This window comes from Delphinus delphis, chromosome 1 (assembly GCF_949987515.2).
Source record: "Delphinus delphis chromosome 1, mDelDel1.2, whole genome shotgun sequence".
Taxonomy (NCBI): Eukaryota; Metazoa; Chordata; class Mammalia; order Artiodactyla; family Delphinidae; genus Delphinus; species Delphinus delphis.
The window spans coordinates 183,700,993-183,715,249 of record NC_082683.1 but is presented as its reverse complement, the minus strand read 5'-3'; the positions used below and the strand labels follow the sequence as shown (position 1 = coordinate 183,715,249).

At 53.9% G+C, this 14,257-nt stretch overlaps 1 protein-coding gene across 4 annotated transcripts in view; it reads right to left on the bottom strand.

Moving 5' to 3' along the window:
* Positions 1-14,257, bottom strand: part of PPP1R12B (protein phosphatase 1 regulatory subunit 12B) — a 193,131-nt gene that overhangs the window by 8,979 nt on the left and 169,895 nt on the right. For 3 of the 4 annotated variants that reach the window (XM_059999013.1, XM_059999008.1, XM_059999030.1), the window contains exons 19-23: positions 7,737-7,753; positions 4,477-4,606; positions 3,533-3,637; positions 1,212-1,265; positions 527-577 (exon numbers count right to left, since the gene is read on the bottom strand). In XM_059999013.1, coding sequence (XP_059854996.1) covers positions 527-577; positions 1,212-1,265; positions 3,533-3,637; positions 4,477-4,606; positions 7,737-7,753 — 357 coding nt within the window. The remainder of the gene's footprint in view (positions 1-526; positions 578-1,211; positions 1,266-3,532; positions 3,638-4,476; positions 4,607-7,736; positions 7,754-14,257) is intronic. The other variant, XM_059999022.1, reaches the window with a different exon arrangement.

Sequence of the window (14,257 nt, the reverse complement as noted above, 5' to 3'; positions counted from 1 at the left end):
TGAGGCCCGGGTCCATGCACTCCCACATGCACTCCCTCTCCCCTCCCCTGGGCAGCGCGAGTGCGGCTCCCAGGACGCGCTGCCCGATGGTCACCGTCCCCGGGGAGGGAGATGTGGCTGAATATTCCAGGGGCAAGGGCGGGGCAGGAGACCAACAGCAGAACCAGCCTGCCCTCCATGGAGGACTGGCTCCACCCGCGTGCCTTCCTGGCTCCGCTTCCCAGGCTCTCCCCCAGGGCCAGGAGCTGAGGACCTGGCTTCGGACTTTCACCCGTCCCTCCCTCGGGATGAAGCTGCTGCTGAGAAAACCTTACGAGTTCCGCTCAGGTCTGCCTCCAGCCTGATGCACGACATCCCCTTACACCAAAGGCCACGTCTGTCCCCAGGGGCGCCGGGCGAGCTGAGAGCCAGGGTAGGGGCCGCGCACAGGCTCGCCTCGTCCTCACCATGCCCGCACCCCTCACGGGCTGCCCTGACCCGCCCGCAGGCCTGGGTGCAGGCACACGGCAAGCGCGCCTCTCCATACCTTCATCTCCTCCTCCATCTCCGACATCTTCCGCTCCAAGGCTCGCCTCTCCTGTTCAACACAACCAAACTGCTGAACATCTGACAGATTTGGAAAGGAGTCAAAACCCTGCCCCCCACCCCACCCCCAACTTATCCGGACCCCAAAGCCATGGGGATAAAACTTAGCTGCTTTCCAAATTAAACACAACCGGGGGAGATGGGAACCCATTACATGCCCAGGGTCAAGTCAAAGCTAGGGTTCATCGATAAATCTGAGTTTTCCCAACCCGAGAATGTCAACCCCAGAAAGACACTCTGAGAGGGGTCAGCGGGGGTCAGCAGTTGGCCCGGAGCTGCCCCACCTCGGTCAGGGCCAGCAGGATGTCTGCTCTTCTTAGGGCTGGAGTCCTGAGACCTCGACCTGGGGCAGAGGGTCCTGCTGAAGCTCCCCCTCTGTTCAAAGGGACGGGAAGGGTCCAGAGGCCTGGACCACACGCCGTGGCAGGCGAGCCTGCGCAGTTCCGCTTTCCCAGGGCGACGCAGACGGCCCCCTGAGGACCCTCCCGCCCCGAGCTCTCAGGAGACCGAAGCACCAGCAACCGAACTGCTCTCCAGAGTCAGGCAGAGAGGAGAGACGCCCCCCGGGATGGGATGCGCAGGCGCCCGCCTCCTTCAGACGGTGTCCTCCCCCCACGCACACGCACCCGCTTCTCCATCTCCAGCACCGACGACCGGTCGGCAGTCTTGTCTTGTTTCTGCTGGTGCAAACGGAAGGAACACATTGTTACTGGAGTGTCTCAGGGCCAGAGGGCCCGTCTAGTCCAGCCCCACCGGGCGCCCCGACATGTGGCCCAACCCACGGGTCCTGATGTCACAGAGACGAAGTCGCCGCCCTTCCGAGTTCACAGAATCCCCACCGGGAGTGGAGGCAGCAGCAGTGCTCCCAGGAGTGTGACACGGTCACAAGTGCAGAGGCGTTACCACACACAACCCCCCCCCCCCACACACACACACTTCAAGGCCAACCATCTTCTCCCCCCTCACCGCCCCTCCCTCACCTCTTTCTCGAATCTCAGGCCCAGAGGAAATGAAAGTGCCTTTCCTCCTGTAAAGCCTGAGCGCCAGGCACTCTTCTGAGTGACCCCTTCCCGCTCTGCTCCTTCTGTTTTGGGGACCGAGGCTGTGATTTTCAGGGAGGACGGGCTGCCAGAGCCTCTCAGGGGTCCATTCACGGGACCTGCCCTGCTTTGAACAGAACTTTCACTGTTTTATCCCCTGGGCTTCCAGGTAAGATTAGAACTTTATTCTGGATCACCTTCTACTTTTAACATAAATTTTGAGAGGAGCTAAAAACATTTAGCCGCCACAGCTACAAAGCAGAGAACAGCTTCAGGGAACGACTCTTAAAAAGGGCAGGGAAGTGACCCCTGAGTCCCTTTTGGGCAGAATTTCTTACAATCAATAGATAGTTAATGACGACAGAGTGACTACTTTATGCCTAGTACCAGGCATGGAAACATTTAATAAGTACAGAAATTACGCTGGTCTTACTGAGGAGGTTTCTTTTTCAAAAAATTAAGGACTAGCTGGAACTGGCAGTAAACTGGGATTTCTGGCTCCAGTCCTGGGCTCTCACCATCTGCTCTGAAGGTCACAGCCGCGGCCTGTCTGCACCACAAGCCTCTCTTCCCTAAGCCTGAGCAGCGTAGAAGCCGTGCCGATTTCACTACTTGGTTCACCTACACAAAGAGAACTTAACTAGTTCTCTTCGACAAAGAACTTATTTTGTTTTGCCCTGTCTTAACCCTAACCCCTCCGAGTTCGGATGGACCTTTCATGGGAACACGCCATGTGTGCACGTGCTAACTGTTTCCACACGGATGTGTGGCGTCGACAGGCCTCCCCTCCACTGTCCTGCCGAACGGTCCAATTTTGGTAAAGAGCAGAGGCTTGGTCTGTAGCACCACCGTTTCTTCTGAATTCTAGTAACTTGTATTTGGCAAAACTCAGTATATTCCAACACACCCAGCAAAGCAGGTGGCTAGAAAGTCAATGCTCTTCCCCGGCGGCTAAAAGGCTGAGGTTATTTTCAATGCCCTCTGTGCAATCTGTGTCCCCGGCTCGCGACTCCAAAGCCGAGACCCCAAAGCTCAAAGGATGCACTGTTGGGGCTTCTGCAGAGGAGGGAGCGGGGCCGGTGGGCCGTGGCTCCTGGCAGGACCAGCCCGTGCTGGTTCAGGACCAAGTTGGCCCCGGCCGCCACAACCAGGCGGGGCCCTTCCACGATGACAATGACGGACGGGCAGCTCCCAGGACAGGCCCACTCTGCGCTGGCCGAGCCCTTCAGGAAAGCGCAGCCCCTCGGGCGCCAGCACCCCTGCCTGCCCGGGGGTGTTGGGAAGGCACTGGCCCGAGCCCCACATGCTCACTGCCGTCGATCCCAGCGCTTTCGTCTCTGCTTTTGGATCCCACCCTGGGGTGGAACCGACAGCCAGCTCTGGTCTTCATCTGAGCTTCCCGGTGACAGTCCAAATTCTCATCCCCAGGCCTCCAGGCGGCTTCCTGCTGACCCAGCAATAACCCAAGACAGGGCTCGCGCCAGCCCTCAGTGAGGGTCTATCTCCCGGGCGATGAGTGCACCGCCCACTCTGTGCCGCTAATTGAACCAGGCCTGGCAGCGAGAGGAAGAGCTTTATCTGGTTCCTTGTTCCGGCACGGGTGCTGCAGGACACAACCCAACGTCCCAATGACACCTTCGTCCCGGGTTTGCTGTGACCAAACCACGACCGACAAGGCAGGAGGCACACACTGCCCACGACCAAGCCCTGACGCTGGCCCACGCTCTCCGCTAAGAAATGAGCAGATGACCCGTAAGAGTAATTACCAGCACTCGGGGGCCAGGAACGGTCCACTGGACCATCAGTTTCCAATTTTAAGTTCAACGCGGTGCGAACCCCAAACCAAATCTCTGGGAGGGGGAGGGCTGACCTGATTACCTCGCCCCCTCCCCTCTCCCCCTCCTCACCTGGGCCATCTTCTCAAGCTTGGATTTCACGTCTGCCAGCTCGAGCTGGGCCTCCTGAAGTTTTGTCTTCAGTTTCTGGTTTTCGGTCAGGGCGCTCTCGTAGAGCTGGGGGAGGGAGAGGAGGGAGTCAGGTCCCCAGCCTGTGGGCGGAGCAGGAAGACAGAAGGGCCCAGGGACAGAGGATATTCAGCCAAGGGCTCTGGCTCTCCTGCCGCTGGAACCCTGAGGTCCCAGGTGCTGAGCACAAATGGTGCTCCACTGCCAACAGTGTTACTGCCCAGGAGGTGGGGTGGGGCAGGGAAGGCCGTCCACCGCCTCCAGCAGGGAGGGCATGCGCATGGCTTAAAGACGTGGCTCCCACACAAAAGAGGCTTCCTTTTGGAGCCGCCCTCCTGTGTATCCATCTTAGCCAAGTTCTGTTCAACAAAACATTTTCTTAACAAAAAAGTTTTTTCCTGGCGTCTTAAGCACTTGAAAGGGCAGGTTTTTGAGCCGTCCCTGGAGCTGGGTTCTCTCCCTCAAGAACCAAAGGCAACCCACCATAAAATGATGGAAACCCCCCAAACCAGACTGTTACTATTTACCGTTGCCGAGAAGTATCTGGTTGACGTTCACAGGACCTCATTAAAAGCACGTGTTTGTTAAAAATATCAGAGTCCATCAAGTGATTCTCCGGGCCCAGGCAACCAGCATTACTCTTATTTCCCTTTCCACAATTCCTAACCCTTACTTTTTCCTACACCTCTAAATATCTGACTTAGGCGCATTTTTACTGCACTGAGAGCAATACGTGAAGGGGTCTTCATTCAGCTGGTTGAGAGGGGGGTAAACGTGCTGGCCGTTAGCATCTGTCGCTGGAGCACCTTCCCTCCCGCCTCTCAGCAAGGAAGAGGCAGGAGGGTCGAGTGGAGGGGACCCCTGCGCGGGGACCCGGGAGCCCCCACCTTTCTGTAGTCCCTGCTGCTGTCTTCCCCCGCGCGGCTGCTCAGGGTGGCCAGGCGGGCCTCGCGGGCCTCCCGGCGGGCTCTGGCCGAGGCCCGCTCGCTGCTGGCGTCACTGCCTCCCAATTCCAACCTGTGGGAGACACAGTAAAGGTACAAGTGGCTTCCGAGAACGAAAAGGTGGAGGGAGGTGATGCTTAAGGGCGGTGGGCGCCTTTCCTAAGATGTGCTTGAGCGCTCTGGCCAGAACTCCCCGCCTGCCGAGGGCACTGCTCGGGGGAGGAGGCCAGCACCCACCCAGCATGGAGCTGACTCGGGAGGTCGGTGGTGTGGCTGTGTGCCGACGGCAAGCGCAGAGCTTCTCAAATTAGCTTAGGGCCAAACAGCTTCCCTCAAGAGCATGCTTTTAAACGCAGAAGTTTCTGGGATCTCAGTGGCTCTTAGAAAATGGTTCCAATGAAGTGCCAATGAGCCAGAAACACACGGGCCTGGAGCTGCAAGCAGGGGTGGGTGAGGGTGGCAACCTGGGCTCAGCAGGCCGGCTGGACCCCCAGAGGTGTCGGGGGCGCCACCCGGTGCCGGGACAGCTCGCGTTGCACCCTCTCCTCTGGACGCCACACCTGTGACAGGACTTCATGTCTCGTAGCGACTGCACTTTCGGGGCGGACGGTGGCTTCGTCCCAGTACTGACTGGTCCATGAGTCAAGGGCCTCTCAGCTGACCTCCTGCTTAAGTGGACGGATGACTGGCACCCTGGTCCTTCACACTGGCTCCTAGCTTTCTGGCACTCTGCTCTTTCCAAGCTAAAAGGCGGCCCACGGAAGGGCCACGTGCAAACCAGCCCTCCAGGGCTCTACCCCTGAACCGGGCGGTGTGAAGAGCCCCAGCTGTGGAGCTTCCGCCCGCGTTCCTGTCCTGCAGGGGCCACGCGGGGGTGGGGGTGGGGGTGGACTAGGTACCAGAAGAGGCTTAGCAGGGGTGGGGGCAAAGCTGCTGATGACACCAAGGGCTGTCTTTTCCTCACAGAGGTGCTCAGTCCTACAACATGCTCAGTCCTGCATTCTTTTCCTTCTCATAGTTAAAAAATCTTTTGTAAATAGAAATCTCTTTATTGACTTTCCTGATTGCAAAAGCAATACATGCATGTTGAACAGTTTAAGCATTGGAACTAAAGTGTCTAAAATAGAAAGTGAAAGTCACCCCACGGTCCTGCCCAAGGAACAATCTCTACCAACAGTTCAGTTCATATCCTTGCAGGATGTTAAACAGGGATGTCAAAATAAATATTTCTGTAAATAAAACCAGAGAATACCTTCTGTGGTCTCTCCCCTATGCCTACGCACTCACGACTTCAGGCATCTCACCATGTAAGTAAAAACACATTTGCCTCGTTAAAAAAAAATGACTGCGTAGCCTTCCACCGTATGGCCGTGTGACAGTTTAATCCTCTATTGATAGACACATATTGTTTGAAATTCTTTAGCTACTGTAAATAATGCTACAATAAGACTTGTCTGTAAATCTTAGTGTATTTGTTATTTTCTTAGGATAAAATCTTAGCAGTGGAACTGTTTGGTCAAGAGATAAATAATATTTTAAATGCAGATATATATGTTACCATACTGCCCTCTAGAGAGGTTTAAAACTTTTCAATCCAATAGGAGAAATATCTTATTGTTGTTCATTTTAATGCTTTAAAATCATTATGGAGGTTCAATACCTTTGATTATTTACCTTAGTTTCTGAAGGGCCTATTCATAGCCTTTGTTAATCTTTGCCTCATTATATTGCAGGAGCATCCTACATACACGGGGGCTTTTAAAACTATCTAACATAGGTTGCAAAAAATGTTTTTCCCTACTTTCCTTTTTGTCTCTTTTAATAGCAGAGATTTTAAATTTTACGTAATTAGAATGATTCTTTCTCCACTGAGTTGGAAAGTCATACATGACTTTTGGGGGCTGTCGACTGTGTTCTAGAATCTCACTGTTTTAACTGCTACAGTTTTATAGCATATTTTGAAGTCTGCAGGGAAATTTATTTTCACAAATGGTCATTATAATGTAACAGAGTTCACAAGAAATTAACTGTAGCAAACAAAACACCACTCTCCACCAATTTTGCAAAGCGAATTTTCTGCTGGGTTAGTTGGAAATTATATTTATCCTAAGCTGGTGCTTGGTGAGAGGGCAAGCAAAGGAAGAATACATGCAAGTTTGTAAATTTTAAAATATATTAATAAGGTAGAACCAGCTCAATTATTAAACAAATTATGAAACTCATTTGCCCTATGGTATCCTGTAACTACATCTTCCCAATCTCCTCTTAATTTCGTCATCAGAGGAACAGTGGAAAATGGGAGATTCAAACTCTGGCTCCACATTCTCTATTATTTTATAATAATAAAATAACGCGAGCTTTTCTCTAGTTGCAGCGAGCAGAGGCTACTCTTCGCTGCAGCGCATAGGCTTCTCATTGCAGTGGCTTCTCTTGTTGTGGAGCATGGGCTCTAGGCGCGCAGGCTCAGTAGTTGTGGCTCACAGGCTCTAGAGCGCAGGCTCAGTAGCTGCGGCGCGTGGGCTCTAGAGCGCAGGCTCAGTAGTTGCGGCGCAGGGGCTTAGTTGCTCTGCAGCATGTGGGATCTTCCCAGACCAGGGCTTGAACCTGTGTCCCCTGCATTGGCAGGCAGATTCTTAACCACTGCGCCACCATGGAAGTCCCAGTCTCTATTATTTTATTTTATTCTTCAGCAAGATCAATTTTGTACCCTTAGGTACTAGGTGAAAAATTACAGAGGATCATTCCCCAAACTCTGATATGCTTAACTTTTCAGCAACTGCAAAGCAGGTCTTTGGTTCACTGGATAAACTATTCCTGGGCCCCATGTGGGTACAGGGAACAGTGTCAGGCTCCCTGAACCAGCCAGTCAGGCTGGCCTCTCCTCTGCCCTGGGTGCCCTTCTGTACTTCCATCCCGCCCCTGAGACGGCCTGTCCAGTCACCTGTACGCTACACGAAGGTGAGGACACTAATGTCTCCCTAGCCCTGGCTGGGGGGAGCGGGCACGGTGCTCAGGGAACCAACATGGAGGTGGGATGCAGCGTGACTGGACAGAGGGGCCCGTGCGGGGGCCGAAGGGAGCCGCTTGTGACTGTGGGGCTGTGGAAATGAGACGGGAGGATGGAGAGAGGCTGTTACACTAGGCAAAACCACGTGCAACCACACATGCGTCTACTCACGAGTGTGAGGCAGGCAAGGTCTTACCTAGAAAGTCGTTCATGCTGGAGAAACAAGAGACAAACAAAAAAATCAGCATTAGCAAGGGACTGACATTTATTATTTCCGTTTACAAATGTACTCTTCAAATCAGACATCTCAGCTTCACGGCTGAAGACAGGGGTGCAGCCTCACAGTGTGAGAAAAGGCTCCTCGGCTAAGCGCCCACGCCTGTGCCCATAACTTGCGAGACTTGAGGCTTTGGGAGCACATCTCATTAAACTGGAGTCCAGCAACGTGTGAAATGATCACCCGCCCTGCCACCTACCAAGCCGTCCTGTGTCCCAGGACTGCCTGGGCCTGTGTGACAGGCTGCCTCTCTGGATCTCAGCGTCCATTCTACCCACCTCCCTCCACTCACACCCTCGGCCCTGCCCGTGTGAACACGGTATCCATGGCTGTGAAGGTCCAGGACGGTCCCCACTTCCTCCCAGGTCCCTAGTGAAGGGAGAGGAGAGCGGGGGAAAGGCCCACACCCACCCCTAGGATGGTGGTAAAAAAACGAAAAGAGTAACAAAGTACTGAGATCTCAGAAGAAAGGAGGTTACAGATTTGACCTCTGGGCTCGGCTACCTATGGTCGCTGCAAACAACAATGATTATGCCTTTTACATTTATTTTTAATCACAGATGACCTTTACCCTCTATCTCCACTTTTTTATAAAAAGAACTGAGGCCAAAAAAAACCTCAATTGATTTAAATGTATTTTTTTTTCCCTCCTTTGAGGTGTTAAAGAATAACAAAATCCTCAAGGGCAGACAAAAGAAGGAAGACGAGAAACCAGGCCCGATTACCTAACAGAAGCAGCGAACCCCTGCTCCTCTGGCCGTCGCCTGGGGACACTGCTCTGTTGAAGGTCACACCGCGTGAGGGCCCCACATACCACACCCTGAAGCTGCCCAGGGGGGCAGAGCGCCAGCACTGCTGGCTGGAGGGACCAACCAGGTGACCTCGCTGCAAGGTGGCTTTTCCCCGTGGACTTCTGTCTTGAACCCGGGGCTTCCATTCATCAGTCCTCTCGTGGGCTTTTCCAAAACGTCCTCAGCCTAACCTCAGTCTGGAAAGTTCTCTCTCCACAGGCCTAGAGCTGGGCCTTCTTCCATGAATTGTAAAAAGTCCCCCAGGTGACCCATCATGCAGCCCAGGTTAAGCACCACTAACCATGGGCTTTTTAATGTGAAGACGTGTCCCATCTGAGGCGGAGGAATCGGTGAGAGACCGTGCGCTGTGTCTGTAACGTTCTCCTACACTGGAATCGGGCACCCTAAAACGTGTGAGTCTGGGATTCAGGAATTCTCCTGTCTCACATTTATAATATCCCATCAATCACTGCTTTTACCAACATTAACTAAGGGTTGTTTTTCTCTGACTTGAAGACTTTTGTCAAAAAAGAAACTAAATTTTAGCCACGTCTCAAGAATTACTTAATATATAAAAACGCTTCCAGTGTGCTCAGTGGTGCTGAGGTTTCCCCCGGTGGCCATGCCCACCTGCCAGCTCTGTGCTGAGAGCTGGCCTTGGGGGTGCCCGGGGGGCGTGGGGGGCATTCACAGCTCAGGGGGACTGCCCAATGGGACACGCCCCAGACCCGTGAGTAACTGAGGCCGGACTCCATCCCAGGCAACGCCAGGGGCCCTACTGAACTGAAGGACCGCGGAGAGCAGGGCCCGTAGGGGAGGCCCCGAGGAGGGGCAGCAGAGAAGCTGTGTGAGAGCAGTGCCGATGGGCCCGTGTGAGCAGCGCGGGGCAGACAGGGAGTCCGGGGGCCCCTTCCCGGCAGAAATGGACGAGAAGATGATGCTCGGGAAACGCGCACACACACACATCCAAGGTCTCCCCGCACCTCCCTCCCTGCGGCTTGGCCATCGCCTCACTCCCAGTGACGCCCTCAGGGCCTGCACTGCTCACCAAACACCCAGCCAACAGCTCAGCCTTCGGGAAGGGGCCTGCCAGCCTCAGCATCGGCTGGGCCTGGGAACCAGTCTCTGTTCTGACATCTAGACCAGTGACTCCTCAACGCCCTGCCAGCTCCGCCTCACTTCGCAGCTGTAAACGCACCACACTGGCTGCTGGTTCGAGCAGCAAGTTAACTCAGGACCTGGGAGACCGGGGTGGGGCAGGGGGGGAACTGAGCTCACAGGCTCCCGTCCACTCTCCCGCGGCTTCTGGGCAGAATGGCCTTTCTCACGCTCCATCGCCCCCATGGGAGAGCCTCTGGGAGCCTCCCACGCCCTCCCCAGGCACGGAGAACGACCCCTTTACAACCTCGCCAGCTTGCCCCACGCCTTGGTCGTCTTCTCCCACAGAAACCCAAGCACACCTGTGCCCAGGGCGCAGACGGGGGCCTGGCGACGTGACCGACAGACGTGTCTGTTTACCAACTCGGTGGTGCCCAACTGTGGGATCTCACTTGAGGGTGCGGTAACATCCTCTCTGTAAGAATGTGATTCGTGGGGGGAGATTTTACTACATGTCCAGCTTTCAGTCTGCTGTGCCGACGCTGGCAGCGGCCTCTCTAAGTGAAGAGATCTTCCTTTCATTAAGGCGGGGAAATCTGGCTTCTCCCAGGCCTAAGTCTGAGCCATTCTGTAGTATCAAAGCGTACTACTCATCTCCACTGACCGACTCCTATCAGAGCACCGGGTAACTAACCTTTCCCACTCGGGATGGCCTGGAAGTACTGCGGAGCTGCTGATGCCATCATCGCACCAGCGGAAGTTCTCACAGGGCAGCATCGCATGCAGTGACACTGAGTGGCCTCTACTGAGGAGGCTGATGCAAGATACAAACAGGCAAAAACTTAAAGACACAGAAAATAGGTTAGCACTGCCACGCAGCAATCAGAAAAAGCCCACGGGGTCCTGGCAGCCCCAGGCAAGCCCTCCCCAGAGGCCAGCCTGGAGGGCGGTGCGTCCTACGGGGGCTGCCCAAGAGCGGCACTCCTATCTCTACCTGCCAGGGGTAATTGAAAGCAAACAGGGCAGTCTGCTGTTTGTTGTACTCTTCAGGCATGTAAGATGCGTGTTATCAAGTTCTTTGGGATGAACTTTCATCAGGTGTTGTGACGAGTAGACTGTCACCTGATCCAGGTGTCAGAGGAAACAGGGGTCCCTCCAAGCCCGCCCTCCATCCTTCTAGTACTCCCCCTCCGCGCCACCCCCCCAAATCCTGGAGCCCTCTGGAACCCTCGGGCTTTTTATCATTGCCTTCAAGGACTCGCCTTAGCCACGTCCCGAGAAGGTGACCTAACTCCTTAGAGAAGAGTGAGAGTCTCAGAAAACAAGATTTGGGGCCATAGAGGTAGCACGGTTGTAGGTTGTAGAGGTAGCACTGTTTGCCATGAAGCAAACAGTACCATTTCAAAGAAGGAAGACACCTGGGATTTCTGGAGGAGATGGTGTTCTCATCGTAACAGAAATTAGCCTGAGAAGACAGTTCTTGGAGGCCAGAGGGCAAGTGGGTTAAAAGTGTACGGGACCTGGGACTCAATCCCCAGCTTCTGATAAAATGGCTTTGGTATTTAGATCATACTTCCAGAAACTACTGGTTTGCTTGGTTTCTTGATATCCTAGATAATATGGTGTTTGACAAACAGTGGTTAGATTTAGGGAGAGAAAGTTTGGGTTTCTTGGGTAAAAGGAGCAGAGTGGCTGAACTGGTGGAGACTTAACTTCCATTTTCCCTCTTCCTCCTCCTGTCACTCAAACTGAGCACAGTTCACCGTCACCCGGACACTGTGTCTCAGTCTGAAGAGCTGACTCCGTCCCTGCAGGGAAAGCACGGAGTGGGTCTGGAGAGCAGGGGGCGGGGCAGTGCGGGCTTGCCTACGTGGTCTCGCCGGGGCGGAGGGGCAGTAAAGGACAGCGTCAGAGGCTGGGGAAGGACATCGAAGACCCTCCAGAGCGGAGCCTGAGAGTCGGCCCCATGGGCAGCGACTGAGGAGAAGCCCCAGAACACAGGGCCTGGGGTCCCAGCCAATCTGCGCCCTTCGGAGGCCAGGAGCGGGGTTCCCCTCGCCTGTGTTCTGGGAAAGGCCCATCTCTCCCTGCAAGCTCCCCCCGTGGACGTGGGGCAGTGACTCTCACTCCACTCTCGAGCCGGGTCTGAACGGCGCATCTGCCCATGGTGACGCCGTTTATTTTAGGAGAGGCCCGAGCCTTCTACGCAGCCTACAGGTTAAGACCAACGTCCCGTGGCACGTGCTCTAGTCAGGACGTCTCAGGAGGACCTTCTGCTTGGAGACTGCTGCTCTGCCGCCACTGAAAACAAACGCCTGATGGCCACTGAGGCCGGGCTCTCTGGTGTGTCTGAGCTAGAGGCAAACGGCTCAGAGAAGGAATTACTTTCACAGCTTTTATGGCCCAACTGGGGGCCACAGACATTGTAAATGGGGCGTGCAGCAGCAGAGACTTTAGAAACCAAAGCGAACACAGAAAACAGAAAGTAAAAAGAAAGACGAGCCAGACGCACCATAATTTAAAAAATGCTCCAAAACCAAGAAGCAGGCTCCTTCCTCTCATACCTCCTGAATTCTCCCATAACAATCTCATGGGTTGGGGCCTGTTTCTAATAAAAGAACAGAGCGAAGAGCACCATGAATTCAGATGGAAACCCTGGGAAGGGACGGAACAGGGCTGGCTTTGATTTGTGAAATGTGGAGACTTCTCCGAACACCAGAGACTGGCTAGGAAACCCCCCACGAAAGCTTTTAACGTGAAGTTATCGGGAGTTCAGGAAGGCAGATAATTAAAACCAAACTCTTCTGACCAAGTTTAAAATAAAATCTTAGCTCTGGAAGCTGGGCCCAAGGGAAAGGAACGAACCACGTCACGTGGCCACACCGAGACCAAAATGGGCCTGACGCTGCAGCGATGGGAAAGCCTCCGGGTAAACCTCCTACTTCACTTCCGTGTTCCTGGGAGAGGCCCGAGCTCTGAGGAGCGTGGGTGTGGCTGCAGTGAGGACCTGCCGCAGACCTGGCCCAGACCTGGACGCTACCTGAGCTCTGGGGACAATCGTTCTACGACGTTTGGAGTTTGAGAATCCTTCCCTATACTCGTCTCAGACGCACTCAGGCTTCCTAAGCCTTCTGCCTGCAGGGAAGAGCACCCTCATAATGCAAATGATTGGGGCTCTCGGGGAACTTGGAAGGGCAGCCTAGTGGGCTCCAGCTCTGAAAAGGATCTTTCTGAGTCTTACCGTTCCAGTAATGTATCTGGGGATCCTGAACAATTTGGAGATACACGTGGGGGCGGGGGGGAATAAAAGCTTTCACGATTTACGCAGAGGTGTGACAGTAGGGCACAGTGATGCTGAGGCCTGCGTTAGGTGCTCTTCCCTGTATCTAAAAAATGAGTATTCCCTTAATATCACCAGACGTCCAACTATATTCATTTTCTCTTGCTGCTGCCCTACCATCAGCCTGGCTGTGCCCTGCTCAGGTTCTCACGGGCAGAACCGGGTGTCTGCTGGCTGGGCTCTCACCTGGAGGCCCGGGGGAGAACCGCTGCCTGTGGCCGCCGGGGCTGCCGCTGCTCCTGGAGGCCCCCGTGTCCTTCCCCACTTCACGCAGTGACACGGGGGCTCCTTTCCACACTCCTCTGCCATCAGCCAAGAAAGCTCTCTGCGGGCAGGCAGGGCTGGTGACTGGATCAGGCCCACGTCTCATAAGGTCGGTGATGCCCGCAACAGGCCGAGGGAGGGCCACCTCATCACATACACGGGCCCTGGAGCCCAGGCCGGGGCATCGAAACGAGCCAGTTTAGAAAGTCCCGCTTTAAAAAGACATGGTCTAGTTTACCTGTAACATCCTCAGTGGAAGGAACATCCACAGTACACGGCCAGTCAGCTGCAGCTGGGTGATTACAGACATTCTGAATCAGAACAAAGCTGAAAGCACGGCTGGTGCTGGGCAAGTGTACACCCACTCAGCAGCCGTGTGTGCCAGAGGACACCTCCAAGCCAGATTCTAACAGCATTAAAAGTATTAACTTGCAGCTAACTTCATCTTCCTTTACTCCTCGATTTGTCTTTACCAAGTACTTAATACATATGGGGGAAAAAAAACAAAACAGGAAAGTCAAGAAATACGGTACTTATAATCCCGTTTCCACTGTAAATATTTCTGAAGAACCTCACTGCCAGATTGTAACGACCCTACCAATTTAATACTGCACGTAGAAAGGAGATGATTGAATGCTACTGCACATATTCTGGTCCATCTCATTGTATTTCAAATGGTAGAAAGAGACCCATCTTCTGCTATATCTATAGACCACGCTGCCCAAACATTACTGGAATTCTACAGCTCTTATTTTCTATGCAGGCCTGTACCTGTTCTTTATGGATATTCCCAGCTTCTGAATAAGTACAATGTACTTACTGTAGAAGGAAATATCGGAATGTACTAAAGTTTCCCTGAAATACCCAAGGCAAGCCCTTCGTGTTTAAAGGCCATCTGTAAAGCCCTATGATCCGTAAGCACACTTGCAGGCTGCGGCGTCTTCTCC